The sequence below is a fragment of the Lolium rigidum genome, chromosome 6 (genome assembly GCF_022539505.1).
Source record: "Lolium rigidum isolate FL_2022 chromosome 6, APGP_CSIRO_Lrig_0.1, whole genome shotgun sequence".
Classification (NCBI taxonomy): Eukaryota; Viridiplantae; Streptophyta; class Magnoliopsida; order Poales; family Poaceae; genus Lolium; species Lolium rigidum.
The window spans coordinates 29,528,487-29,555,394 of record NC_061513.1 but is presented as its reverse complement, the minus strand read 5'-3'; the positions used below and the strand labels follow the sequence as shown (position 1 = coordinate 29,555,394).

At 45.6% G+C, this 26,908-nt stretch overlaps 4 protein-coding genes across 4 annotated transcripts; all 4 read left to right on the top strand.

The window, feature by feature from the left end:
- Positions 1-13,769: 13,769 nt before the first annotated feature.
- On the top strand, positions 13,770-14,584 carry LOC124667200 (probable glutathione S-transferase). The gene is made up of 2 exons (XM_047204513.1): positions 13,770-14,087; positions 14,171-14,584. The coding sequence occupies exons 1-2, from the start codon at positions 13,770-13,772 to the stop codon at positions 14,540-14,542; spliced, it is 690 nt and encodes a 229-aa protein (XP_047060469.1). The 3' UTR covers positions 14,543-14,584.
- Positions 14,585-14,964: 380 nt separating this feature from the next.
- On the top strand, positions 14,965-15,771 carry LOC124662367 (glutathione transferase GST 23-like). The gene is made up of 2 exons (XM_047200214.1): positions 14,965-15,279; positions 15,382-15,771. The coding sequence occupies exons 1-2, from the start codon at positions 14,965-14,967 to the stop codon at positions 15,769-15,771; spliced, it is 705 nt and encodes a 234-aa protein (XP_047056170.1).
- A 4,280-nt stretch (positions 15,772-20,051) lies between these two features.
- On the top strand, positions 20,052-25,766 carry LOC124662366 (rRNA 2'-O-methyltransferase fibrillarin-like). The gene is made up of 4 exons (XM_047200213.1): positions 20,052-20,222; positions 21,373-21,622; positions 22,852-22,914; positions 25,581-25,766. The coding sequence occupies exons 1-4, from the start codon at positions 20,052-20,054 to the stop codon at positions 25,610-25,612; spliced, it is 516 nt and encodes a 171-aa protein (XP_047056169.1). The 3' UTR covers positions 25,613-25,766.
- A 10-nt stretch (positions 25,767-25,776) lies between these two features.
- On the top strand, positions 25,777-26,660 carry LOC124667199 (glutathione transferase GST 23-like). The gene is made up of 2 exons (XM_047204512.1): positions 25,777-26,091; positions 26,177-26,660. Exons 1-2 carry the CDS (start codon positions 25,777-25,779, stop codon positions 26,552-26,554), a joined length of 693 nt encoding a protein of 230 aa, XP_047060468.1. The 3' UTR covers positions 26,555-26,660.
- The last annotated feature ends 248 nt before the right edge of the window (positions 26,661-26,908 follow it).

The following is a 26,908-nucleotide window of genomic DNA, read 5'->3' as shown; positions in this document are numbered from 1 at the left end:
AGGATCAATTTTCACAAGTGTGAATTAGTTCCCATTAATGTGGATGATAGTGATGCACAGTTTGTTGCTCAGACTTTGAGCTGCAAGATGGGTGAATTCTCTATGCAATATTTAGGAGTTCCCTTGCATCAGAGTAAACTTAGGAGAGAAGATATCCCACCTGTTGTTGATAAGATCTTGAAGAATACTATTGGTTTGAGGGGAAAGCTTCTTAATCATGCTGCTAAATTAGAGCTGGTTAGAAGTGTCCTAGCTAGCATCCATGTATATTTACTTAGTGTGATCAAGTTTCCAAAATGGACCATACCCTTATTAATTCTCAGATGGCTCACTGTCTCTGTGATAATTATGAGGGACATCACAAATACGATTTAGCTAACTGGGGTTTGGTCACTAGAAAAAAAGGGTATGGGGGCTTAGGCATTCCTGACTTATCAGAGATGAATATGTGCATGTTAGCCTCCTGGATTAAAAGATATAATTTGAATGAGAACAACCCATGGAAACATATTATTGATATTAAATATAGTGTTGATAATCCAAACTTTTTCTCTTGCTCTTCTACTGGTGCCTTTCCTTTCTGTAAAGGGGTAATGTGGGCTGCTAAAATAGGGTATCAGTGGAAAGTAGGGGATGTGAAGAAAGTTAAATTTTGGGAAGATCATTGGTTTGGGTCCTACAGCCTAGCTATTCAATACTGGGAAGTTTATTTCCTGGTTAATGAGCAGGATAAAACCATTGCGAGCTTTGGGATGGGGTTTCATTGAAAGTAACCTTTAGAAGATGTTTGATCATAAGTTTATTGTGCAGTGGCTGGAAATCCAGCAAATTGCACAATCCATTACCTTGAATAATGAGAAAGATGCTTTGATCTGGATGTGGGAGGCCAATGGGGTATATAGTGTGAAATCTATCTATGTTGTGGTTAATTTTGGTGGGATCAAACCTGTTGATATTCACTGTGTTTGGAAACTAAAATTTCCCCCAAGAATTCATTTCTTTCCCTAGTTGTTATTTCATAATAAGTTGCTCACTAGAGATAACTTGGTTAAAAGATAAAATGTTGATGATTTGACTTGTGTGTTCTGCAATGAAGTTGAATCTTGCCAACACCTGTTCTTTGACTGTGTGGTTGCTTCCAAAGTATGGAAGGAGATATGTTAGGTTTTGGGTATTAGAATTAAATTTTCAAACATGTCTGATATCACTTCTCTTTGGAACGATAAAAGAAAGAATGCTTTACTCAACATGATCTTTGCTGCTACCCTGAGAACCATATGGATTACCAGGAACGACCATGTGTTCAATCGATCTCAATGGTTTGTAATGCAGGGGATGTGGAGGTAAGTGGCCTTCAGTTGTGCTTAGTGGAAGATCCTACTGAAAGGAAGAAGAAAGAGGAAGCTTGAACCTGAGCTGAGAAAATTGGAGGTGTTAGCTCGGCTGTCGCCGCTACTGTCGTGGTCGGAGCCTGGCTGACCCCTCAGAAAAAGGCGAGATCGACCTTGGAGGTGTGCGACATGAATAGGGTGCGAGGGTTTGGGCCGATGTTGATCACGGCAAAAGACTTGGCAAGAACCCTGGAGGCCAACGCTCTGATGTTGGTTGGCGATGGTGCATGTTTCAAAGTGTTGGAGCGTCCGTGAAAAATCTTCAGTCCAGGGGTGCTGGTGTTTTGTGCCTTTCCCTTGTCCCCTCGCGATGTCAAAAACTCCCGGTGTTGATATGTAGTATGGTCTGTTATGGTTGTGGTGTGAACCTGTTAGGCTTTTGATGTTGGGCATCTGGTGGTTTGTAAAAAACTGAATGTTTGTTCGATGGCTATGGTTCAGTAAATGGAACCGGGGTTTGAAGCCCTGTTTTTCTTTTAAAAAAAATCATTTGCAATCTAACTTGCAACTCAATTTCTGGAATTACAATGAAAATTTAATGGTGTAGAACTAGAATGAGAACTAAGTTAACAAACTGTCTTTATAGGTATAGTCATCTTCTTCTGATCATTTTCTCTCTTCATGTTAAACCGACAAAGATTAGGAAAACAATGAAGGAAGTAGCGGGAGATTGTGTGAAATTTTAGGAAACCCACATTGATATACCTAGATATGCTCGTGTCTAGTGGCGGAGCTAGGGGACCAGCAGGGGCCTTGACCCCGTTGTAATAAGATGCAACAAGGGAGAAATGGTGATTTAGATCCGATTATTTGGTCTAGCACTGAATTATTTGCTTCACTGCCCCTTCTAATGGAAAATTTACCTTCAGCAGGCCCCCTCGAGTGTATATCCTGCCTCCACCCCTTCCCGTGTCGATCTTCTAATCGAATGAATGTGTACATCGAGGGGTTGGAAATCTTCGTGTGTAACCCAACTCAACATCCAATATGGAGGAGGGCATGTGAGGTGAGGTGGAGTGATGACCCACAAGTATAGGGGATCGCAACAGTCTTCGAGGGAAGTAAACCCCAATTTATTGATTCGACACAAGGGGAGAAAAAGAATACTTGAAAGCCTTAACAGCGGAGTTGTCAATTCAGTCTGCACTGGAAACGGACTTGCTCGCAAGAGTTTATCGATAGTAACAGTTTTATAGCAGTAGCAGTAGTAAAATAACAACGACGCAGAATAACAAAGACAGCGAGTAGTGATTATAGTAAACGAGCAGGATTAAAATATCGTAGGCACGGGGACGGATAACGGGCGTTGCATGGATGAGAGAAACTCATGTAACAATCATAGCGGGGCATTTGCATATAATAATAAAACGGTATCCAAGTACTAATCAATCAATAGGCATGTGTTCCAATTATAGTCGTACGTGCTCGCAATGAGAAACTTGCACAACATCTTTTGTCCTACCAGCCGGTGGCAGCCAGGGCCTCTAGGGAAACTATCTGGATATTAAGGTACTCCTTTTAATAGAGTACCGGAGAAAAGCATTAACACTCCGTGAACACATGTGATCCTCACGTCACTACCATCCCCTCCGGTTGTCCCGATTTGTCACTTCGGGGCCATTGGTTCCGGACAGCGACATGTGTATACAACTTGCAGGTAAGACCATAAACAATGAATATCATGATGAAACAATAACATGTTCAGATCTGAGATCATGGCACTCGGGCCCTAGTGACAAGCATTAAGCATAACAAGTTGCAACAATATCATCAAAGTACCAATTACGGACACTAGGCACTATGCCCTAACAATCTTATGCTATTACATGACCAATCTCATCCAATCCCTACCACCCCCTTCAGCCTACAGCAGGGGAATTACTCACACATGGATGGGGGAAGCATGGCTGGTTGATGGAGAGGCGTTGGCGGTGATGGCGGCGATGATCTCCTCCAATTCCCCGTCCCGGCGGAGTGCCAGAACGGAGACTTCTGGCTCCCGAGACGGAGTTTCGCGATGTGGCGGCGTTCCGGAGGGTTTCGGCGACTTCGACTTCTCCCCGTGCGTTTTTAGGTCGAGGCCAATAAGTAGTCCGAAGGAGGGCGTCGGAGGCCGGCCGAGGGGGCCACACCATAGGGCCGCGCGGGCCCCCTAGGCCGCGCCGCCTCTATGGTGTGGGGCCCTCGGGCCTCCACTTGATTTGCCCTTCGGCTCCGTCGTATTCGGGAAAATAGGGCCTTCGTCAAAATCCCGAGGTTTTTCCCGAAAGTTGGATTTCGCACAAAAACGAGACACCAGAACAGTTCTGCTGAAAACAGCGTTAGTCCGTGTTAGTTGCATCCAAAATACACAAATTAGAGGCAAAACAATAGAAAAAGTGTTCGGGAAAGTAGATACGTTTTGGACGTATCAACTCCCCCAAGCTTAGCTTATTGCTTGTCCTCAAGCAATTCGATTAACAATCGAGCGATAAAAGAACTTTCACGAACACATTTGTTCATATGATGTATATATTCTCATGATATGGCTAATACTTAAGCGGTTCATAATAAGATACATGCAAATAAGATCATCTAACAGCTATGTCAATCATGAAGAGGTACCAACAATTAATAATAAGCATCATGAATCATGTATATAAGCAGGATTGCAATGTTCATAAGAGAGTATGATAAAGTGGTATCTCGCTTGCTCGTATTTGATCGGCAAAACATAAATGCCCGGGCACCTCTGGAGTTCATAGAAAGACTAGAAGTAGTGATTGTCAAAGATAAAAGCATCAAAGTTATACCACAATCAATCATATTTTGAGACAAGCATATTATACTAAGAATGACAGTTGTGCTCTCAAGAAAGTGCTCAAATAAAGGATGGAGACACAACATAAAAGTAAAAGATTGACCCTTCGCAAAGGGAAGCAGGGATTAACATGCGCTAGAGCTTTTCATTTGTAAAGCAGGAGTAAAATTATTTTGAGAGGTGTTTGTTGTTGTCAACGAATGGTAATCGGTACACCAACTACCTCGCCAACCGGACTTTCAAGAGCGGCTCCCATGAATTATTTGCATTTTTATGTGGCACTCCTTCCAACCTTTCTTACACAAACCATGGCTAACCGAATCCTCGGGTGCCTTCCAACAATCACATACCATGAAGGAGTGCCTTTTTAGTTTAGTTTTATTATGATGATGACACTCCCCCAACCTTTGCTTACACAAGCCATGGCTAACCGAATCCTTCGGGTGCCGTCCAACAATCACAAACCATGGAGGAGTGTCTATTTAAGTTAATTAATTCGGGACTGGGAATCCCATTGCCAGCTCTTTTTGCAACATTATTGGATAAGCGGATGCGCCACCTAGTCCATATGAGATTCCGTCAAAAGTAAATCACAAGGTTGAAAGCTAAACACCACATACTTCCTCATGAGCTATGAAACATTAACACAAATTGAGAAGCATTTTGAAGATTTTAAAGGTAGCGCATGAGAATTTACTTGGAATGGTTTGAAATGCCATGCATAGGTATTTATGGTGGACACTTTGGAATAACTTGGTTTTCATGTGTTGGGAGGCACGAGCAGCGTTCCCGCTCAGTACAAGTGAAGACTAGCAAAAGACTAGGGAGCGACAAATCAAGAGAGCGATGACTTGTCATAATCATGCTTGCGGCAAAATAAATTAACCGAGGCATAAAAGTGATACAAGAACTGCGAAGCAATGTAAATCATTGAGGCTTAATTGACTTTTGTTCAGTCATATGCATGCGTGAGCATGTGCCAAGTCGATATAAATGAATTATTCAGAGGAGGATACCACAATGCCATACTTACTTATGAATAAAACAATGCAAGCAAACATCCATGATATACTACTTATATTAATAATTGGAGCTAACATGAGAGATCATGAACTACTAAACTTTCTTAAATGACATATACCTTACATGAACCAACTAAGCATGCTCACATGGATGAGTATATGTACAAAAATGAAAACAAATAGAGTTCATACCAGCCTCTCACCACAATCAGATTGTCGTAGATCGTCATTATTGCCTTTTCACTTGTGTAGCTTGGATAATATGAAATGAAAACCACGCTCCAGCCACCGAAGACCATTGAACTCATGATGAACTTTACAAACCAAAGAAGAACATCAAATATTTTTGGTGTTTTCGAATTTGAGAACAAGAACAAAAGGAAACAAGCAAACAAAGCAAAATCTTTTTGGGTTTTCTTATAGCAAACTGGCAATAGCAAATAAAGCGAAACAAATGCAAGAAACCAAAATAAACAAATGGTGAAGAGAAACAACAGAAATATTTTTGGTCTTTTTGTGTTTTAGGAAAGAAACAAAGTAAAAGCAAGAAACGGCAAACTAAAAGAAACACAGAAAAGCAAAATGGCAGAAATCTGCCAAAACCTGACAGCAGTACAGAAATCGATTTTTACAAAAATCTTACGTTGCTCAGCTCGAAAAGTGTTAAACTAATGAAAGTTAGATAACAACCTGGGGAACCTGCACAAAAATTGGCAGCTCAAAATAACGTTCTAGCTGTGCGCACGAATTTTTCTAGTAACAGTCCAGAATCTGTTTTCAGGCAGCACTTCCCCAAATATCATCTCCCTCTCATTAGAAAACCACTCAAAGAGACTAAACAAGTATGTAAAAGTATCCAGCAACCATTATATGCAAAGAATGAGTGATGCCGGTATACCTCCCCCCAAGCTTAGGCTTTTGGCCTAAGTGGAGTTCAATCCCATCGACCCCATGAGGTAGTATCTCCGTAGTACGACGAAGATGGATCATCTTCCGGGTATGTGCTAGAAGAAGCACCCGGATACGTGACGGTGTAGTCGTAGGAGGGCTCGGCGTCCTCGGAGTCATGCTGCTGGTGGAAATCTTGTATCTTCATATGTTCATCCACCTCCTCCTTAGTGCGCGACCATGGTTGCCTGTCAATACGGAACAAACCTGGCTGGGGAAGAGGGATTTCTTTCTCATCCCCGTCAGCAAACAACATTCTATAGACCAAATTATCTAAAGTGGAATCGGTGGTAACAAAATGATGGCTTTTCATAGCAGTGATATCAAGCCTCCTAGGGGTTAATGGCACATCATTAGGATCAATAGGAAGTCTTAAATGTGTTAAAATGCGCAGTGCAATAGTTCCTCCAAAAATAGGCCCCATGTTAGACAGGCGGCGAGCAATAAGAGAACCAAGATGATAAGATGTCCGTCCAGTAAGTGCAATATTTAAGAAGGCAAGATGGTAACTAGAAATATTGCTAGTGTTCTCCCTACCAAGTATGCTAGTAGCAATGTAATATGCAAAATATTTAATGGCGGGGAGTTGAATGTTCCTTATCTTGCCCCGCTGAATGGTGCGACAGTCATCATTGGTGATCCCTCGATAGAGCTCCAACAAGTCCCGGGGGTTGTCATCAATCCTCCTCGCTGTACCTACAGGGGCAATATCCAATGCACGACAAAATGTTTCCAATTCCATAGTAATAGGGTTATCATAAATCTTGAATGCAACTGTCGGCTCATATTGCGTGTTTTGGAACTTGAAGCTCTCGACAAAGATTTTGGTGAGCATTTAGTATTGCTCCCTTTCATCTCCCACGTAGGTGGCTAAGCCCGCCCTGTTGACAAGGGTGAAGAAATCATCCAATATCCCTGCATTTTTCAGAAAATCATAAAATGGGAAGGATGAAGCATTAGGAGCCCCATTGTCCTCTTCGGGCGCGAAGCTAGTCGCGATGATGTCCTCATTGTACGATCGCCTAATTTGGGTGGCGGTCCTAGAAGGCCTCCCGGTGCTGGTTGTTCCTTTCTTGAACAATTCTCCAAATTTGAACTTCTTCATCTCTTTTCTGAAATTTTCAACAAACAATATAAAACTTGATTTGGTGACATATAATTGAGGGAAACTACCATAGGTACTTGCTAGAGTACTAATCATGCATCAAAACTAGTTTCTACCACTTAGAACAAGCATGCAAGCTCACTAAACATGTTACCTACAGCAGCAAAATATTCAAAATATACTCCACCAAACAAAATTCTATTTGGATAATCGAAGGAGTCACATACCGGAGAGCAAATGTGCCAAATTTCAGACAGAAATCTGGGCTGAGCAAAGAGATCGAAAAATCCTGAGCTCTTGAGCAAAAACGCGAGTGAGAGAAAGTTGGTTCGAGTTTTTCGGGAGAGAGAAGATGCTTGGGAGAAAGAAATGAAGTAGTGGGGCAAGGAGGGGCCCACACCACGGGTGGCGCGCCCCCTTGCCGGCCGCGCCGGCTCGTGGTGTGGCACCTGTGGTGCCCCACAGGTCATCCTCTGGTGCTCCCAGGTGCCTCGTCGAAAAATAGGACCAACGGTGTTTTTTTTGCGAATTTTTGAAAACTTTGAAAAATGCACATTTCTGGGTATTAAGTTTATTATTACTGGCCAGGAAAATTTTGAAATCTCTAATCAACTAAGGAACTTTGCAAATTAAAAGTGCTACAACAACTAGAGCAAGTGGAGGAAGAAAGAAATGTTGTTTACCTCCTCTATGCATATAAAAAGTATTTGTTAACAAGGTTGATCAAGTCTTGCCACCAAATAAATTTTACATAGCATATGAAGATATAAACCTCAAATCAATCATGTTACCTTGAATTGTATTGATATGGATCCAATCACAAGAGTTTGATATTCTTCTTTAGGCTCATATATAGGACAATCGATAGTTCCAACTTTGATAGTTCTCACATTAGAAATAGTATTAACTCCACATGCTTTCTCAATCCTCTTGGGAAAGTAGACGGTGTGCTCCTTATCATCAACATTGAAATTAACCTTTCCTTTATTGCAATCAATAATAGCCCCTGCGGTGTTAAGAAAAGGTCTTCCAAGAATAATAGACATATTATCATCTTCAGGCATTTCCAACACAACAAAATCAGTTAATATCAAGCAGTTATTAGTAACTTGAACAGGAACATCCTCACATATACCAACGGGAATAGCGAGTAGATTTATCAGCCATTTGCAAAGATATATCGGTAGGTATCAACTTATCTAAGTAAAGTATCTTATAAAGAGAAAAAGGCATAACACTAACACCGGCGCCCAAGTCACATAGAGCAGTTTTAACATAATTATTCTTAATAGAACAAGGAATAGTAGGTATACACGGGTCGCCCAACTTCTTTGGAACTTTGCCATTGAAAGAGTAATTGGCAAGCATAGTGGAAATTTCCTCATTGGGGATTTTCCTTTTGTTAGTAACAATATCTTTCATATACTTTGAATAAGGAGGCAATTTAATAGCATCGATCAAAGGGATTTGCAAGAATAAAGGTTTCATCCAATCACAAAATTTATTATAGTGTTCTTCTTCCTTTGATTTTAGTTTCTTAGCAGGAAAAGGCATTTGCTTTTGCACCCAAGGTTCTCCTTCATTACCATGTTTCTCAGCAATAAAATCTTCTGTAGTATACTTTTTATTTTTAACATGCTTTTCAGGTTCTTCTTCAACCTCTTCTTTATCAGGAGTACCATTCTTATCATTATCTTTATCATGTTCATTACCACTTTCAGTTTCAAGCATCGAAATAGAAATACTATTAGGATCATTAACGAGTTCGAGAGGATTCTACAACATTTTTATGTTTCTTCTTCTTTTTCTTAGAAGGAGCTCTAGGTTCAATGCGTTGGGAATCTTGTTCAATTCTTTTGGGATGTCCTTCAGGATATAGAGGATCCTGGGTAGAGACACCACCTCTAGTTGTTACTTCATAAACATGTTTTTCTTTAGCATTATTTTCTAACAAGTCATTTTGCACTTTAGTGAGTTGATCAATTTGAGTTTGAACCATATGAAAATGTTTAACAAGCATCTTAACATCATTGGAGGTTCTCTCCACAATATCATGCAATTCACTAATAGCTTGAGAATTTTCCATTAGATGATTCTCTACTCTCATAATAAAATTTTCTTGCTTAACAATATAATTATCAAACTCATCTAAGCATTGTGCAGGAGGTTTTGAATACGGAATATCTTCCCTAGTAAAGCTGCTGAAGGGAATTTACCTCAATCATGGATGAAGGGGAATTATCTCACATATATCTTCTATGGGAGGAAGATTCTTCACATCTTCATATTTAATACCTTTCTCCTTGAGAGACTTCTTGGCTTCCCTCATATCTTCATCATTCAATTTAATCATACCCCTCTTCTTCAATATTGGCGTTGGAGTTGGTTCAGGCGTAGTCCAATCATCATGATTCCGGCCTATTTTAGCCAATAATTCTTCGACTTCGTCCGGAGTTCTTTTCACGAAAACACAATCAAGCACAACTATCCGGGTATGCCCTAGACTCAATGGTTAGTCCACTATAAAATATATCAAGTAAATCATGCTTTTCCAAATCATGGTCGGGCGAGCTCTAATAAGAGAGCAAAATCTCGCCCAAGCCTCGAGCAATTTCTCTCCATCTCCTCGATCAAAATTATAAATTCTCTGCAAAGCAATATGCTGAGCACTAGCAGGAGAGTATTTACGGAAGAAAACATCAAGCAATTCTTTTGGACTTTTAATAGAATTAGGTGGCAAACTATTATACCAAGTTTTAGCATCATCCTTTAATGAGAATGGAAAGATTTTAGCAACAAAGTAAGTACGCTTCTTAACATCATCGTGAAAACAAGCTACTCGGAAGTAGATAACTCAATCATGTGTTCAACAGCACTTTCTTTTTCAGTTCCACAAAAGGGTGTTTTCTCAACAATAGCTATATGAGATAGATCAAGAGAAAAATCATAATCTTTATCCTTAATGTTTATAGGAGATGTGGCAAATTTAGGATCGGGAGACGAGTTTATATCTAACGACATGTTCTGCAAGCAACTTTTTAATTTTTCTTGTATCAGTAGTAGCATTGCATTTTTCAATAAAATCATCATCAAGTTCCACATAATCTTCATCAGGATCATCACTAGAATAATCAAGTTCAGGTGAATTAACAGGTGTAGTAACATCAGGAGTTTCAGCATTTTCAATTTGTCTAGACCTAGCAATTGTAGCATCTAGAAAAGTTCCCAATGAACCACTATCATCAAGCACAGCGAAGCATCATCAATATTATAAGAGGAATTTTCAGATTCAACGAAGTACCAACATTTGAAGCTTGTGGTGGTGAAACAAGTTTACTTATCACAGATGGTGAATCAAGAGCAGCAGAGGTACTTAGAGTTGTACCTTTTCTTGTAGTGGATGGTAATATGGCGACCTTAGTATCGCGAGGTTTACCCATGATGGAGAATTTGCAGCGAACAATATCAATCCAAGTGAACTTCCAAATAAAGCTATGCTCCCGGCAACGGCGCTGAGAAAATAGTCTTGATGACCCACAAGTATAGGGGATCGCAACAGTCTTCGAGGGAAGTAAAACCCAATTTATTGATTCGACACAAGGGGAGACAAAGAATACTTGAAAGCCTTAACAGCGGAGTTGTCAATTCAGCTGCACCTGGAAACAGACTTGCTCGCAAGAGTTTATTAGTAGTAACAATTTTATAGCAGTAGGAGTAGTAAAATAACAGCAGCAGAATAACAAAGACAGCAGTAGTGATTATAGTAAACAGCAGGATTAAAATACTGTAGGCACAGGGACGGATAACGGGCGTTGCATGGATGAGAGAAACTCATGTAACAATCATAGCAGGGCATTTGCAGATAATAATAAAACGGTATCCAAGTACTAATCAATCAATAGGCATGTGTTCCAATTATAGTCGTACGTGCTCGCAATGAGAAACTTGCACAACATCTTTTGTCCTACCAGCCGGTGGCGAGCCGGGCCTCTAGGGAAACTACTTGGATATTAAGGTACTCATTTTAATAGAGTACCGGAGCAAAGAATTAACACTCCGTGAACACATGTGATCCTCACGTCACTACCATCCCTCCGGTTGTCCCGATTTCGTCACTTCGGGGCCATTGGTTCCGGACAGCGACATGTGTATACAACTTGCGGGTAAGACCATAAACAATGAATATCATGATGAAACAATAACATGTTCGGATCTGAGATCATGGCACTCGGGCCCTAGTGACAAGCATTAAGCATAACAAGTTGCAACAATATCATCAAAGTACCAATTACGGACACTAGGCACTATGCCCTAACAATCTTATGCTATTACATGACCAATCTCATCCAATCCCTACCATCCCCTTCAGCCTACGACGGGGGAATTACTCACACATGGATGGGGGAAGCATGGTCTGGTTGATGGAGAGGCGTTGGTGGTGATGGCGGCGATGATCTCCTCCAATTCCCGTCCCGGCGGAGTGCCGAACGGAGACTTCCGGCTCCCGAGACGGAGTTTCGCGATGTGGCGGCGTTCGGAGGGTTTACGGCGACTTCGACTTCTCCCCGTGCGTTTTTAGGTCGAGGCCAATAAGTAGTCCGAAGGAGGGCGTCGGAGGCCGGCCGAGGGGGCCACACCATAGGGCCACGCGGCCCCCCTAGGCCGCGCCGCCTTATGGTGTGGGCCCCTCGGGCCTCCACTTGATTTTCCCTTCTGGCTCCGTCAGTATTCTGGGAAAATAGGGCCTTCGTCAAAATCCCGAGGTTTTTCCTGAAAGTTGGATTTCTGCACAAAAACGAGACACCAGAACAGTTCTGCTAAAAACAGCGTTAGTCCGTGTTAGTTGCATCCAAAATACACAAATTAGAGGCAAAACAATAGCAAAAGTGTTCGGGAAAGTAGATACGTTTTGGACGTATCATGGAGCCGTAGAAGTGTGCATGTGAGGGGATGCCATCTTGCAGGAGTAAGTTGCACGAAGTTACAACTTTTGAAATTTTACATGCGCAATCTACTTATTTTTATCTTTTTTATAATGATCACAAATACACATATTTAATATTAGGACTCCATACATATAACTTCATTAAGCTACATGTAAATATGTTTTTCCAAAATAGTTTGAACTCTAGAAATACTATTTTTAAAAAAAACATAATTTGTCCCTCCCCACCCCCACGAAACCCCATTGGATGGTGGGTTAGGTTCAGCGGGCCTTAGGTTCCATAAGTCCGCTCTCATCGAGTGGTGCAGAGATAATACTTCCATTAATTTCAAAAATAGAAAACCATTTTTGTTTGAACGGGAAAGAGTCTTGAAGGATCCAAACACTATACTGAAATTCATAAGCGGTAACTGAAAATTTTACCAAAAGGACCTAAAAGTAAAAGAAAACACAACTTGGTCTATAATTATTGCACAAGGTACCCTGAAAGATTTGCAGAAAAGCAGTCGAGTCCTTTTTATTTTCCATCACAGCACGCTGGAGGACTGCGGAGCACGACAACCCATCTCCATGCAAAAGTTGCACCGGCGTGTAGAGTGGTCACCATCTCGGCTGAAGGTTGTAGCAGCCAAGCTTTGCCGCCATGTAGGAACTCCATGAAGCAGCTCGAACTTTCCCCGGAAACCTGGATCCATCGAATATCCACTAGAGTCCACGAGATTATTAGAGGAGAAGAAGAGGCCAAATCTAACCTAATGTCCCAAACACATGCATCCTCCACGGATAACCACTCGAGGGAGGAGAAGGTGAGGTTCATGTGCCGCTTGCAAGCACGAGGATGCAGCTAGAGATCGGCATAGCACCATGCGCCATTAAGACAAACCCTAGATTCAAACTACTACTAGCTGCTATCTACGAAGGACTTTCAAGCTTCACACACTCCACCACGCCAGCTAGCATCGCAGCCGAAGAGGGAAGAGGGGGAACCGGGTGGTCAGAGTTGACTCTCAACTAAGGCGGATGGGCGAGATTGGTTTCGAAAGAGACCTGACCGGTCTCGGGAAAAAAAAAATTGGGCCAGAGCTTAACGCAGTCCACCACGGCCAGGTCCACCACACTGGTCTGTGGATGGAAACAAATGGGCCTGGCCTAGTAGATACTTGTTTAATTACTCTGCTCGCTGCGAAGCAACACGGAAGTTTCGCACACACACACAGGACTGTTTGACTATTTTTTTTTTTTTTTTTTGCGGGGAGGACTGTTTGACTATAGCTCGGGAAGCAAAAACAATCTGTTGTTCCCGGAGAGAATCAACAATGTACGAAAAAAATTGTTCTTGCCGGAGAAAACCAGTGTACATAAAGAACTGGTTCTTCCCGGAGAAGTTTCATTCAGTACCAACTCATGTATAAACTACACTATCATGGACCTCGAGTCAATCAATCCCTTATCCTAGCTCTATAAAACACCACCAAGTCGCCGGCCATTACCCAGAGCTCTCACAGTTCCACAAACAACCACACTACACCTGATCTCGAGAGCTAGCTAGTTAGCGAAGATGAGCTCGCCGGCGGCAGTGAAGGTGATCGGCGCATTCGACAGCCCGTTCAGCCACCGTGCAGAGGCCGCTCTGCGGCTCAAGGGGGTCCCCTACGAGCTCATCCTGGAGGACCTGCGCAACAAGAGTGAGCTGCTGCTCACCCACAACCCCGTCCACAAGAAGGTGCCCGTGCTCCTCCACGGCGACCGCGCCGTCTGCGAGTCCCTCCTCATCGTGGAGTATGTGGACGAGGCATTCGACGGCCCGGCACTCCTCCCCGCCGACCCGCACGAGAGGGCCATGGCCCGCTTCTGGTCCCGCTTCCTCGACGACAAGGTACCGCCATGATCGATCTTGTCACTCTGTTCTTGATTTCAGTCTGTTTCATTTGCGGTGACTGAAACTTCCCTCTGGCGCAGTGCTCGAAGCCGTTCTGGCTGGCGATGTGGACGGACGGCGAGGCGCAGAAGGGGTATACGAAGGAGATCAAGGAGAGCTTCGCGCTGCTGGAGGCGCAGCTGGAGGGGAAGAGGTTCTTCGGTGGCGACACCATCGGTCTCGTCGACATCGCGGCGTGCGGGTTCGCGCACTGGCTGGGTGTCTGCGAGGAGGTCTCCGGGGTGACCCTGGTCACCGACGACGAGTTCCCCCGCCTGAGCCGCTGGGCCGTGGAATACGTCTCCGACGAGAAGATCCGGGCGTGCCTGCCGGACAGGGCCGTGCTTCTCGAGCACTTCTCCGCCAAGAAGGAGATGTTCATGGCCATGGCCAAGTCCATGCTGCCCAAGTGATGTTCGATCTTGTTGGGCGTGTCCATGGATGTGGATGTGGACGTCGCCATGTGGGTTGCATGGATCATCATCGGTAAGTTTAATGTAGGCTGTCAGCGCGGCCGGCGATCGATCGCTGCTACTATGTCATGGTGTGCTGGCCGGAATAATAAAATGAGCATTGAACACAGACAGAGACAGAGGTTGTGCTGCACGATGCTCACAACTTTGACAAACTGTCTCACACGATTTCACCAAATTAACAGTCTCGCGCTAGTAGCTTTCAGCCGATAAAAACATGGCGTAATCCTTGGTGCATTCCTGCGGAGCTACCAAGATATTTTGTCCCAAATCACCCGCGTGCAATAGGAACTAACATTCGGTTTAAGATCAGGACGAATGCATCCAGCAGGCGGAGGTAGCTCGGAGAACCCACGCCAAAGATGTCTGAGCCGGTGAAGCTCCTCGGCTCCCTGGGCAGCCCGTACGTGCACCGCGCCGAGGTGGCCCTGCGGCTCAAGGGAGTCCCCTACGAGCTCATCCTGGAAGACCTCGACGACAAGAGCGAGCTTCTGTTCACGCACAACCCTGCTAATGAGAAGGTCCCGGTGCTGCTCCACGGGGACCGGCCTGCCATCTGCGAGTCGCTCGTCATCGTCGAGTACATCGACGAGACATTTGAAGGCCCGCCGCTGCTGCCGGCCGACTCGCACGGCCGGGCAATGGCCCGTTTCTGGGCTCGATTTGTCGACGAGAAGGTGAATTTCTGCATGATTGACTGACTGACTTACGAAACTGGAAACTTTCACCAAGGATGTGCACTTAATTTTCTGTTGACTTTGCTGTACATACATATGCAGTGCTCGATGTCTATGTGGGGGGCGCTGATCTGGATGATCGCCGGCCACGCGCATAGCGAGCCAGCGGAAACGGTGAAGGATAACCTAACACTCCTAGAAAGACAGTTGCCGGAGGGGAAGAGGTTCTTTGGAGGCAACACCATCGGTTACCTCGACATAGCCATCGGTGGGATCACTCTATGGTTGGGAGTGTTCGAGGAGGTTGCCGGTGTGCCCCTGCTCACCGAGGAGAAGCACCCGGCGTTGTGCCGGTGGGTAAGGGACTACATGGCAGATGAGACCGTGAGGCGGTGCCTGCCAGAGAGGGGCCACCTCGTTGCCACCCTCACGGCGAGGAAGGAGCTATACGTAGGTCTAGCCAAACCTGCGGTGCCACACGCGCAAGAGTAGCTAGTGTCGTGCTCGTGCCAAATTGTGTACTGCTCAAGTCAAAAAAAAAATTGTACTGCTACATCTTGCAATATAGGATCATCGACCCTATGTAACTTGTTGGTGGCAGTTTCTTTTCTCTACCTTCTCTCGAAAAAAACCCGGTTATTCCGGTTACCAAAATGAAAAAGCTTTTTACGGGACCGGAATTTGCCGGTATTTATATAAGTTGCTCAAACTTTAAAAGATTTTATGATAAATTTTAGATGAATTTATAAATTTGTTTGACAAATCTTAGGTGCTATCACGGCCGTTTTCCATGGTATTTCGAAAACCGGTAACACCGTTTCCCAACCATGGCAAACAAAACCTGTTGTTGTTTGTGCAAGAGCTTTGCAAGCGTCATTTGGGACCTGTGTGTTTCTTGATGATCTCAAATGATTAGTAATAATTGTTCATGTGTGTTAATCCCTTTTCGCACACGCTTAGTTTAACGCAATATTCTGTGGTATTGCAAACTTTGCACAATATGGGAAATTGTGGGAGTTTGTTTTGTGAATCCCAACTTGGTGGGGGAAAGGGTAATGTGTTTAGGAGGTTCTAAATCGATGTAGAGGCCCGACAATTCGCCTTCTCGAAAAAAAAAATTCTAAATAAATTAGGGATTGGAGTCATTCTGCTAGAGCTGGATTTTTTTGGATGTTATTGAGAGTGGCCACATTTATCGGGATTGGTGTCAATATACATAGGGGTCAATATACATAGAGAACTAACTTAGTCTCAGCCAAATGATGTCATTGAATTTCACACAATTAGTACGAAGAAAATCTAATGGTTCTGAGGCCTTTTTTAAAGTTGCAACCTCACTTCAACTAAAAAAATCTCACTTACAACCAAACTTACAACTCAAGTGCACAAATCATGATAGGTGTAGGACTCAACTGAAAAGTAAGTTAAACCGATATAGATATTACGTTGTAGATGCCCTCAAGTAAGAAATGAGGGCAGGAATTTAAAGTGGTGATACTAAAATAAAGTAACAGGAAGCGGAGAATAATGGATACTTACATTTTCGTGTTTCCCAAGTTCCCAAGCGAAGAAACATAAAAGAAACGTGCATCGCCCATCAACGCTTTGAACAACTGTTTTCTATAGCTGGTAGAGTGAGACGCATGCATATCACGTCATCACTTGCTAACATAGATGGAAGGCTCGAAATGAGTCCGGCTTTGAATTAACGAAACCATCAACCGGCTAGGAGTTACAGCAGAAGTTACAACACACACGCGCCAAACGCATAAAGAAACCCACACAGAAGACAACACAGATAACATCGAGCCGAAGCACCAGCTTGAACCATGAGGAGGGAGCCTTGTCTTCTACGGCACCGGAGCAATCACGACCATGTCCACACCAACACAACCTCCACCGCACCAAGACTGCAACCCACATGGAACTCAACGACGGGCCGGCCACCTAGTAGAGCTTGAGGAACCAAAGGAGGGAGGTCTTGTGGCGACCCCTCGATGAAGGTGAATGGCGCAAGCATGCGTCATCGTTGTCGGCAGAGACAAGGTCCTGCAAAGTTTTCACCCAGACCCGAGAGCCACCACCTCTGGAGCTTGGGCTAGGTCCAGCCCCAGAACACAACATCTTCCCCTGGCATTGGGATAAGCACACCGGCAAGAGCTACGACCAGACGCCACCCTAGCAAAGCCGTGTAAAAGCTACCGCAGCAGACCGTGTAAAAGCTACCGCAGCAGACCGTGTAAAAGCAGCCAGACCGACGCTGCGAGAAGGGCTGCGACACCAACACGAGGTCACATGGTGAACCACAAGACACTACTAGAGAAGCTTGCACAAAGTGAGGACCCTAAGAGGGCAGATTGGGGCGGAGGGAGACAGTCCATCACTTCGAATAGGAGAGACATCATCGGGACGCCTTCAACAAGAGAGCGACACCCGCAGGTGCCGTCATCACCGGCACAGGCCACCACCATGTGCAGTTTTCGCTGAGGTACAAACCCGATCGAAATTTTGGTCGCCATCGCGAGGGCGTAGAGTAGACATCACAGTAATCACTGCCGCGCCCCCAACCACTGCCGCACTATGGACTAGCCCCGACTAGGTTCATCCGCAGGGTGAAAGCACACGCTGGCTGGCAATGCCCGGCTAGACCCAGATCTAGATGTCAACGACACTAGAACGGTGGCAACCAGCGACCTCACCATCCCCCCGCCAGCACCTGCACTAGTACGACCAAACTGATCGGAGGGAAACCAGACTACCGCCGTTGGAGCAGCAACAGTACTGGGCACGCTGCCAACCCGGCAAGTATGCGCCGACCCAGGGACCCATCCCGGATAGCCAGTAAGGACCTCACCCCCAAGCGATATCCAACCGTTGGAGAACCCTGAGAAAGCAGGACTCCGACGGCAGCGAACCAGGTCGCCGGGTCCAGGCCTGCCAGGAGCAGATCCACAAGGCAGTGGAGGAGCCACCAGGAGCATCCATGGCCGCCAGGCCCTGGCAGGCCCAGATCTGGTCCCACAAGCCTAGATCCCGCTGCCGCAGGCCAACCCTAGGCGACCAAGCCGCCGAAGGACCAGGCGGCGCGGCGCAGGAGAACCACCACGCAGCTGCCGTCAACCCCACAGCCACCCACGGCCGGAGCAGCGCCAGGGGCCAGGGCGAGCCCGCCCTGACGAGCCGCCAAAGCGCACGGGAGAGAGATCCCCGCACCCGGCCCTAGGGGACCAGGCCCGGCCGGAGCCGGCGCCTTCCGCCGCCGTAGGGACGAGCCCGCTCCGTCGGGTCGCCACCACGAGCGGGAGAGAGGGAGGCCGCCGCCGCCAGCACCGCTCGGGCTTTGCCCGGCGGCTCCCGCCGGCGGCGGTGACGAGGGAAGGGGGAGGAGAGGGACGCCTGGACTTGGAGGCGGCGGCGCCCCGGCCATCCTCGGGGGGGCGACGGGAGCGGGTTCCTCCCTGCAGCAGCTCTCGTCCAGCAGAAAATCTGCTGCTGCTGTGTTTGCTGGGGATAATAGAACCTCATCACTTGCTAACGAAGGAACAATTGTTTTATGTAGCTGCCAAAAACCCTGGTAGCTTTCAGCCATGGATGAACTTGTCCTAGTAGATATAAAATTATATAATCTCTACTAATAAGTTACGGATAGGTGGTGTTGGTAGGTCAAAAAAATCGAAATAAATTTTCATTCGTAAAAAAAAACGAATTAAATTAAAATCTTTAGTACGTCAAAAAGTTTGCTTCCCTTCTTTGTAGGCTAGGTCAAGAAAACCGGATCTGTCATCCGTCCGTCGTGCTCTGTAGATACAGATATCCCAAACTGATTCCACTCTTTTTTTCCATCGAATAGGAAGTAAGAGCATGTCTAGTAGAACCCTTAAAACTGTAAAAGTTTTCTAGGATTTACAGGCCGAGATTTGCAAGTTTTGGACACATTTACAGGTTGAAAAACAGGGGCAAAGAATAGAACCCCTAAAACCCAACTTGGGTTTAGGGGTTCTATTCTTTGCCTCAACCCCAACCTCTAAACCTGTCACATATTCATCACAATATGACACAAAAACACAATGAATCATCAAACATACTACAAAAGTAATAATCATGGATGCATGGTTTAGTAGTTTTTACATCACATAATCATGGATGCATCCTCTCCTCCAAGTCGGCCTTGCGGGCTGCCTCCTCACGCTTTGCTTCAATGTGTGCAAGCTTGACCACCTTCTTTTGCTCGGTGATGAGAAGCTTTGTCTCCAACGCCTTGGTTGCCAAAGCCTCTCTTGCCTTCATCATATGATCCATCTTCTCCCTTAGGCTAGCCGCCTCTCCTTCCATCTTCACCCTAAGCTTGGCCTTCTTGGTTCCCTCGGGCTTGTTCAAGTTCCTCTCCTCAACATCCGGATCATCCATGTCAAGCATTGCGGACTTAAGGGATCAAGCGGTGGAGCGTTGATGTCCACCTCCACCTCATTGAGCATGTCCATGAAGGACACGGCGGCCGGGGCGGGCGGCACGGCGGCGGCCGGGGTGGCCATTTCGTCGAACACCTCCGGGGCGGCCGGGGCGGGCGGCACGGCGGCGGCCACTGGCTGCTTCGCCGGGGCCCTCCTCTTGGCCACGGCCTTCCTCGGCGCCGGGGAGGAAGCCGCCTTGGCCTTGGCAGCACGAGGACCACCGGAGGGCACCTTCGCCCGTGCCCGGGGAGGTGCGGGTGGTGCGGCCGGTGCGGGGGCGGGAGCGACGGCCGGTGCGGGGGCGACGGCCGGCACGAGGTGATGCCCCGCACGCCGCCGCTTCGCGCCGACGTGGGTCGCAGCGACCACGGCGGCGACGTGCGGGTGGGCGGCCGGTGCGGGGCGGGGGCGGGAGCGACGGGCGGCGGGGCGGGCGGCGGGCCGGGGGCCGTCGGCGGCGCGGCCACGGGCGGCACGGGCGGGGCGGGGGAGGCGTCCATGGCGGCGCGGCCGGTGCGCGGGGCGGGGGCGGGGCGACGGGCGGCGGCGGCGGGTGGGTGGGATTGGGAAATTTCCCTCCCGCCCGAAACGAAATGGAAATGCAGTTTAGAGGGTCAACCCCTCTCCAACCCGGTTTTGTACAGGCCAAGAATAGATTCCCAGGTCGGACCTGGGAATTTTTTTACAGTTTTACAGTTTTAGGGGCTCTAGTCTTTGCGATTTTTTCGTCAAAAACTATAAAAAAAGCGGTTATTTTTACAGATTTAAGGGTTTAGGGGCTCTACTAGACATGCTCTAACGTTTTTAGCATTGTACACGGTCGCTGGAGTTTGAATCCCTGTACGGTTTACTGTCCCCGATCGTGAAAATATCCCTGCCCAGACTCCAATCCATCTACGACACGAGGCTCCATGTCATATACTCCCTCCGTTCTTTTTATAATGCCTATAGATTTTTGGCATTTTTGTTTCAGAATATAAGGTTGTAGCTTGGCTTTTTTCAATTACCCCCTCTACCGGTCAGCTCCCACACAACATGTATGAAAAATATCCATACAAAAAGATAACAATTAATTGAGATTCCTAATGCATGATCTCAACGATTCCTTAGATTTAGGAAGCATTGTTTTTCTTTCCTTAATAGTAGTACCTGGCTGCACATATATGGAGAGTCAACCAGAGAGATTTGTGGAATTTGTTATGTTCATTTGGGAAGTTATCGATTTCCCTCATTTTACTCTGATCTCAAATCATTAAGCCAGGGGGTCTTACGTAAAGAATACTCTTGCGCTAATGTAACATCCCAAACTTGTTTAATAAATAATGTTCGTATTAAAGAGAGATCTTGCACTCATGAGCATAGCTTGCATTTAATTTAACTCATAAACAAAAATAAACTACATATGTGTTGGTTTTTGTAAAGGTGTAAATATTTTGAAGTCACCTAGTCGTATGAAAAAGACAAGCTGTAGCTGAAACTAAATCCAGTACCTAGATCTAAATTACAAGGAGTAGTGTTGGTTTGATAGAGACGAGCTACAGTACCAGCTATCCAAAATATCAAGAGAGAGTACCGCACTTGACTCCAGGTGAAGTGACCAACTAGTATTACTACTCCCAGCGTAGCACCTAGCATACCATAGACCATTCTTATCCACCCAGCCTCGTCGCCTCGGGAGAAAGCCAAGAACCAGGGCCATGGCTGTGACCTAGTTTGGAGAGGATCTATTTTAGTCGAGGGAGCAGAGGAGTCCAGGGAGAAGGTCGGACAGCCGCCGGACCAGTTGCTGGACCAAAGGAAGAAAGGAAAGAGGACATCAGGGGAGTCAAGGAGAGAGAAGAAGGAACGACCAGGGCCATCTCCGATCTCTTCTTCATTATCTTTCAGAACAGGTACAGCCTGTGTGTGAGACTCTCAATCTTTCCTTTCTTGTTCCAGTCTTGCTGTATGGTTTTTCCTATTGGGATGAACGGATGCCCAGATTTGAAAAGAGTAATTAAGGAAATAAGAGAAGAACTACAATAGAGAGTTTAAGTTGTAAGAGGAAGCGAGGAAGGGAGCATCGATCATTCCAGCATGTCCATTTCCACTGAAAATCCTTTTGCTGTTGTGCCAATACTTGCCAAACTGAACCATGTATTGTTTCAGGTTCTACAAACAAGTAGAAAGATGTTAATTCTCATAGTATTAGTTGTAGTTCAGTACCTAGGTCCAGGTTTTGAAGTAAATCTCAGGAAACTATCCGGTTAGCCTGGCTTTTGCACTAGTTGCAGTGTCCGTGTTTCAGTATACTGGCTACACATACGTTTCAAAATAATTGCTGCCAAAGAAAGTTAGCTGAGACAATTTTAGTGCTGGCAGTAGAGCTTTTCATGAATCATCAGTTATTTGCGTCGCTGACCTTCAGTTAAGCACACTGGAATCAGTTCAACTAATTTCAGCTTTAGTCCTTGTGATATCCAGACCAAACCTTTGCATCTTAATCTATATTTCTGTAGTCTAAATAGTCACAGGTTTTCCCAGTTCCAACTGTCGTATTTGTGTACTGCTAGTTCAGGGAAGTAGTACTCCACTAGAAAGAAGTTTAGTAATGCATGGTTTGGGAGATAGAACCAACCAACTACTGTCAGATATATTGTTCTTTCCAGACGTTAGCTTTCCTGTAGCTTTTTAAGCTGAACAGTTTGAGTGTAGCAGTCGTTACAAAGGCTTGAAGCTGGTTTAGCTCAAGTAATTCAGCTACCGTGTGTTGTTCTGTCCAGTAAATGTCCAAAAATGAGCGAACTTGTAAAATCCGCAGAATATTCATATAAATTCAGAAAATTGCAAATAAGATACCAAAATGTTCAGAAAAAGAAGCTCTATTTCTTTATGTCAAAATCATGCATATTTAACTCAAATACAATACTGTGTCAATAAGGATGTTTTCGAACCCTTTCTTTAAATATGGAGTTTATGGGAATGCTACAGTTTGAGCATTTCCACTCCAATTAATACGGTGATCTAGTTCTAGGGCTACTTTGGAAGCATTAAAATGTCATGTCATCATATTGTATGCGCATTGCATTATGCCATATCTTAATTGTGCTCTTCCTTTCCGGTATTTGGTTCTTTTCGATAGGGACCGAACGTGAGCCTGAGATCAACGCCACCGAAGAGAAGCACCCAAACAAGGAGGGACAAGGCAAGCCCTAACCTGGTTCATATATGGTTTCGAAATGCTTTTACTTCTGGTTCTTACATAGTGCATTCGCTTTAAATATGTTTTATTGGCAGTTGTAGATATCCTATGTGTGCATATTCCATCTTTGTAGCCCAAAGTTTCTGATCCACCCCTCCCAGCAAAACTAGGTCTGAGCTCGTTCGCATCGCTGGAGCCGTATATATGATATGCTTAGCCATGCTTAGCTGTTGAAGTCTGATCCATCCGGTTGATGAATCAGAGCTACGAATGAACCTAGTTGGATAGGATGACGTGGTAAGATCGGTGATGATGTTAATAAACATGTTTAAAGGCTTGGATGGGCCGCCACATGGGGATGTGGTGATTTGACTCGTTCTTGCCAATACTAGGACCTGAGTTTTTGCCTTCGGAACCAAGACTGAGCGTACAACCACACGGAGCCCATGGGAACCCCTTGACCCGAACTTGCCTAGCTTACCCATGAGTCAATTAGTTTGCGAGTTCCATTTGCCATATGCATGGGGAAAAGGTGGAAAAGGTTTTCAAAGTGCATCATACAGGGCGTGGCCGGGGTGAAGGATGTTGGAGGCACTTAACTGGATCCCCTGCACAAAATGACCGGGACAGCCTCGGAGCATGGCTACCTACGATGACGGAGTTCTCCAGTTAGTTTGACTCATGGAATAGGCGAAGTAAGGGAATGGTTTTGGTCGACCACCCTCTGTCGGCACACCAAGGAAGTGTGTTAATCTAGTGGCACTAAGAGCCAGTCGGCGCGTGTGGGTAAAGTTATACACCCCTGCAGGGTAAATCTTTTCGAAAAACCGTGTCCACATTTACAGATGACTTGGTGATGGATTCTGTGATCATAGACAAGACAACTTGAACCTAATCGTAAAACTTGATATCTATGTGTGAATAAGGATCCCTTCTTAGGGTGTCGAGGGGGTGATCCTAGGTGATAGGTTCAGGTGATGATGAAGATTCGGTGGATTCAACATGATGATTTTAGAGCTAGAGTTTTTATTGCTCTCTTATCCCCTTTTGAAAATGGTTTGAATAGACGAGCTTCTGCTCCCTCCTGTTTATAAAGGAAAACTAGCTTTCCGCAAAATAAGCTCCACATAAAGCCTCGCATACCCGCTTTGCTAAAAGGTTGTACTAAGTCTTGCTGAGTCCCTGTACTCAGCCTTGCCTGCTTTGTTTCAGAAGAAGTTCTTCCAACTGATGGTGGTTTCTACCTCGACGTCGACGAGTAGTTCGGAGTTCCTCAGGCGGACTTATGAGCAGGAACGTCGCCTTATGTTATGGCCTCTTAGGCCCTTTGCAGTCTTGTTATCTAGATAACATAATTTTCTTTCCGTTGCTTTTTTTATTGTGGTCAGTGACCTCTGCGTGTAATAAATTTGGATCTTAACTCTGCTAAGAGTTGTAATATATTTGCTTTCAGTCGTAGAGTCAATTCTCACCCTATAAGCCCTAGAGATCTAAGTTAGGCTTATGGCAGATTTGATATCTTGGTTTCTCTAGCCCTGACCTCCGGGGTCCCCCACAGCTAATTTCCGTGCCAAAAAATTATAGGCACTATAAAATGGGAGGGAGTATAACATTATCCCTGGCTGGCTCCAACGATAGTAGGACAGGAAAAAAAAAAGGAAAACCGGCTACAGAAGAAAATCAGCAAAGAAAGAAACAAAAAACCTTAAAGGAAAGTTTCGTACGTCGTTCCGCTTCTCCACGTTTTCTACTTCCTTTCTAAATGTGGGCTAAACCTGTTGCAGACAAGAGTTTCGCCCCAGCCCATCGTAGTTTAATATAAACCGAGTTTCTCAATCCAAGCCCCAGATCGACATTGGTGCAAATCATAAAATATTTCTCGACATCGAGGCAGAACGACTCAGCTCAGGGATTGCTCCAAGCGATAAGCGATGGCACGCCTCGGCGGAGGGAGAACTTCGGGTGACGCAGGGCCGCTCGCCGGGCGATTGCTGGAGACCGACTTGCTTCAGAGCGTCGCCCACCTTCGCCGCCCAAGGGGCGCACGTTTTCGGCGGGGCTTCTCCCTACTTTTTCTGTACCGGCGCGAACAGTGAACTTCGACGGCGGGACTTCTCCCTCCTTTCTCTCTCTCTATCGGCGTGGCTAGGAACTTCGACGGTGGCTAGGACCGGTACCATCCGCTGGGCGCCGATGTGCAACACAGATGTGGAACAATAGCTGGAGTTGTTGGTGGTCGACGCGCTCCACCAGCTCTGTTCGCGATTCCAATAAGGCCATGGTCAGATTCAACTTATGCGGTCGTGTCGACATCCTTAGGTCACGAGTATGCTTTTGTGGTGATTGTTTCGTTTGAACTTTACAGCATCCCTATTAACCTGATCTGATTGTTTTCATATTTGTGGTTCCTATTAACCTGATCTGATTGTCTTCATATTTGTGGTTCCAATAGGACGATCAGCGCACTCCAACTAGATGAACCGGCTTTATAATAGCTAAATTCATGGCATGACTGTGGGATAATTTAAATTTTGAAGATTATGTTATACAATTGCACTAGGATTAGATACTCCTATTTTAAATTATGTTGTCAACTCAAAATCATGTCCCTAAGGGAAATTAACTACTATTCAAACATGTCTATATTATGTTGTTTTATTATTTCGCAGCAACGCGCAGGCATTCAGCTAGTCAGCCGTAAACCTTGACAGTAAACCTTGCAAACGTACAGACGACTGCCTGAGTACACGATCGAGCCATATATTCTGTGTGTTGTTCTTTGGCGTGCTGATGAAGGCGGCAGGAGCTATATATACCTAGGAAATTCCAGTCAGAAACTGAAGCAAGCACACCGTACCGGCGACGATGGCTGAGGCAGTAAAGCTCATCGGTTGCTTCGGCAGCCCGTTCGTGCACCGCGTCGAGGTGGCTCTGAGGCTCAAGGGAGTCCCCTACGAACTCATCGAAGAAGATCTCAACAATAAAAGTGACTTGTTGCTGAAGCACAATCCTTTCCACCAGAAGGTCCCCGTGCTCCTCCATGGCGACCGTTCGGCCGTCTGCGAGTCCCTCAACATCATTGAGTACGTCGATGAGGCCTTCAGCGGCCCGTCGCTCCTCCCATCTGACCCCTATGAAAGGGCCATGGCCCGCTTCTGGGCCGCCTTCATGTACAAGGAGGTGAACTGCTACACATATACTTCTAGTCTTGCAGGAATTTCATAAGTTCTTTAACCAATTCTAAATATTCGTCATATATCCCCAGTGCAAGGATTCCATGTGGATTGCTTTGTGGACGGACGGTGAGGTGCAGGCGGCGTCCGCAAGGGAGATGAAGACGAACCTGACGCTCATCGAGAGGCAGCTGCCGGAGGGGAAGAAGTTCTTCGGAGGCGACACCATCGGGTTCCTCGACATAGCCGTAGGAGGGATGACGCACTGGATGGGAGTGTTCGAAGAGGTCACAGGGGTGCGTCTTCTCATCGATGAGGAGCACCCGGCGCTATGCCGGTGGGCGAGGGACTACACAGTGGACGAGACTGTGCGGCAGTGCCTTCCGGACAGGGACCGCGTGGTTGCTGCTGTAACTCCGAGGAAGGAGCTGTATGTAAGCATAGCTAAGGCAATGGCCGCACAGAAGTAGTACCCTCTGTGTTGTGTCTTTAGTTGCAGGTGCTCTCTTTGTTTGGAGTAAAACACATGTACTTCCCTTGTAATCATATTTTATTATTGCCTCTTATTTTATTATTGCCAAGGTTTTGGCTCCCGGCAAAAAGAATTCCCGAGGATGCGCAGGAGAAATCTCGACCAGTTCCCGAGCAAATTAAAAAATTAATATGTATCCTAAATAGGAAAGGACAGAGTATGTTCTTTTGATGTGCCCTAGCAGTTGAGCTAAGTACCCAAGCTTAATGTATTAGAGCATCTCCAACAGACGTGCGAAAAGGCGCCAGCGCGGTAAAAACCGCTAGTTTAGCGCGTCGGCACCGAAATAATT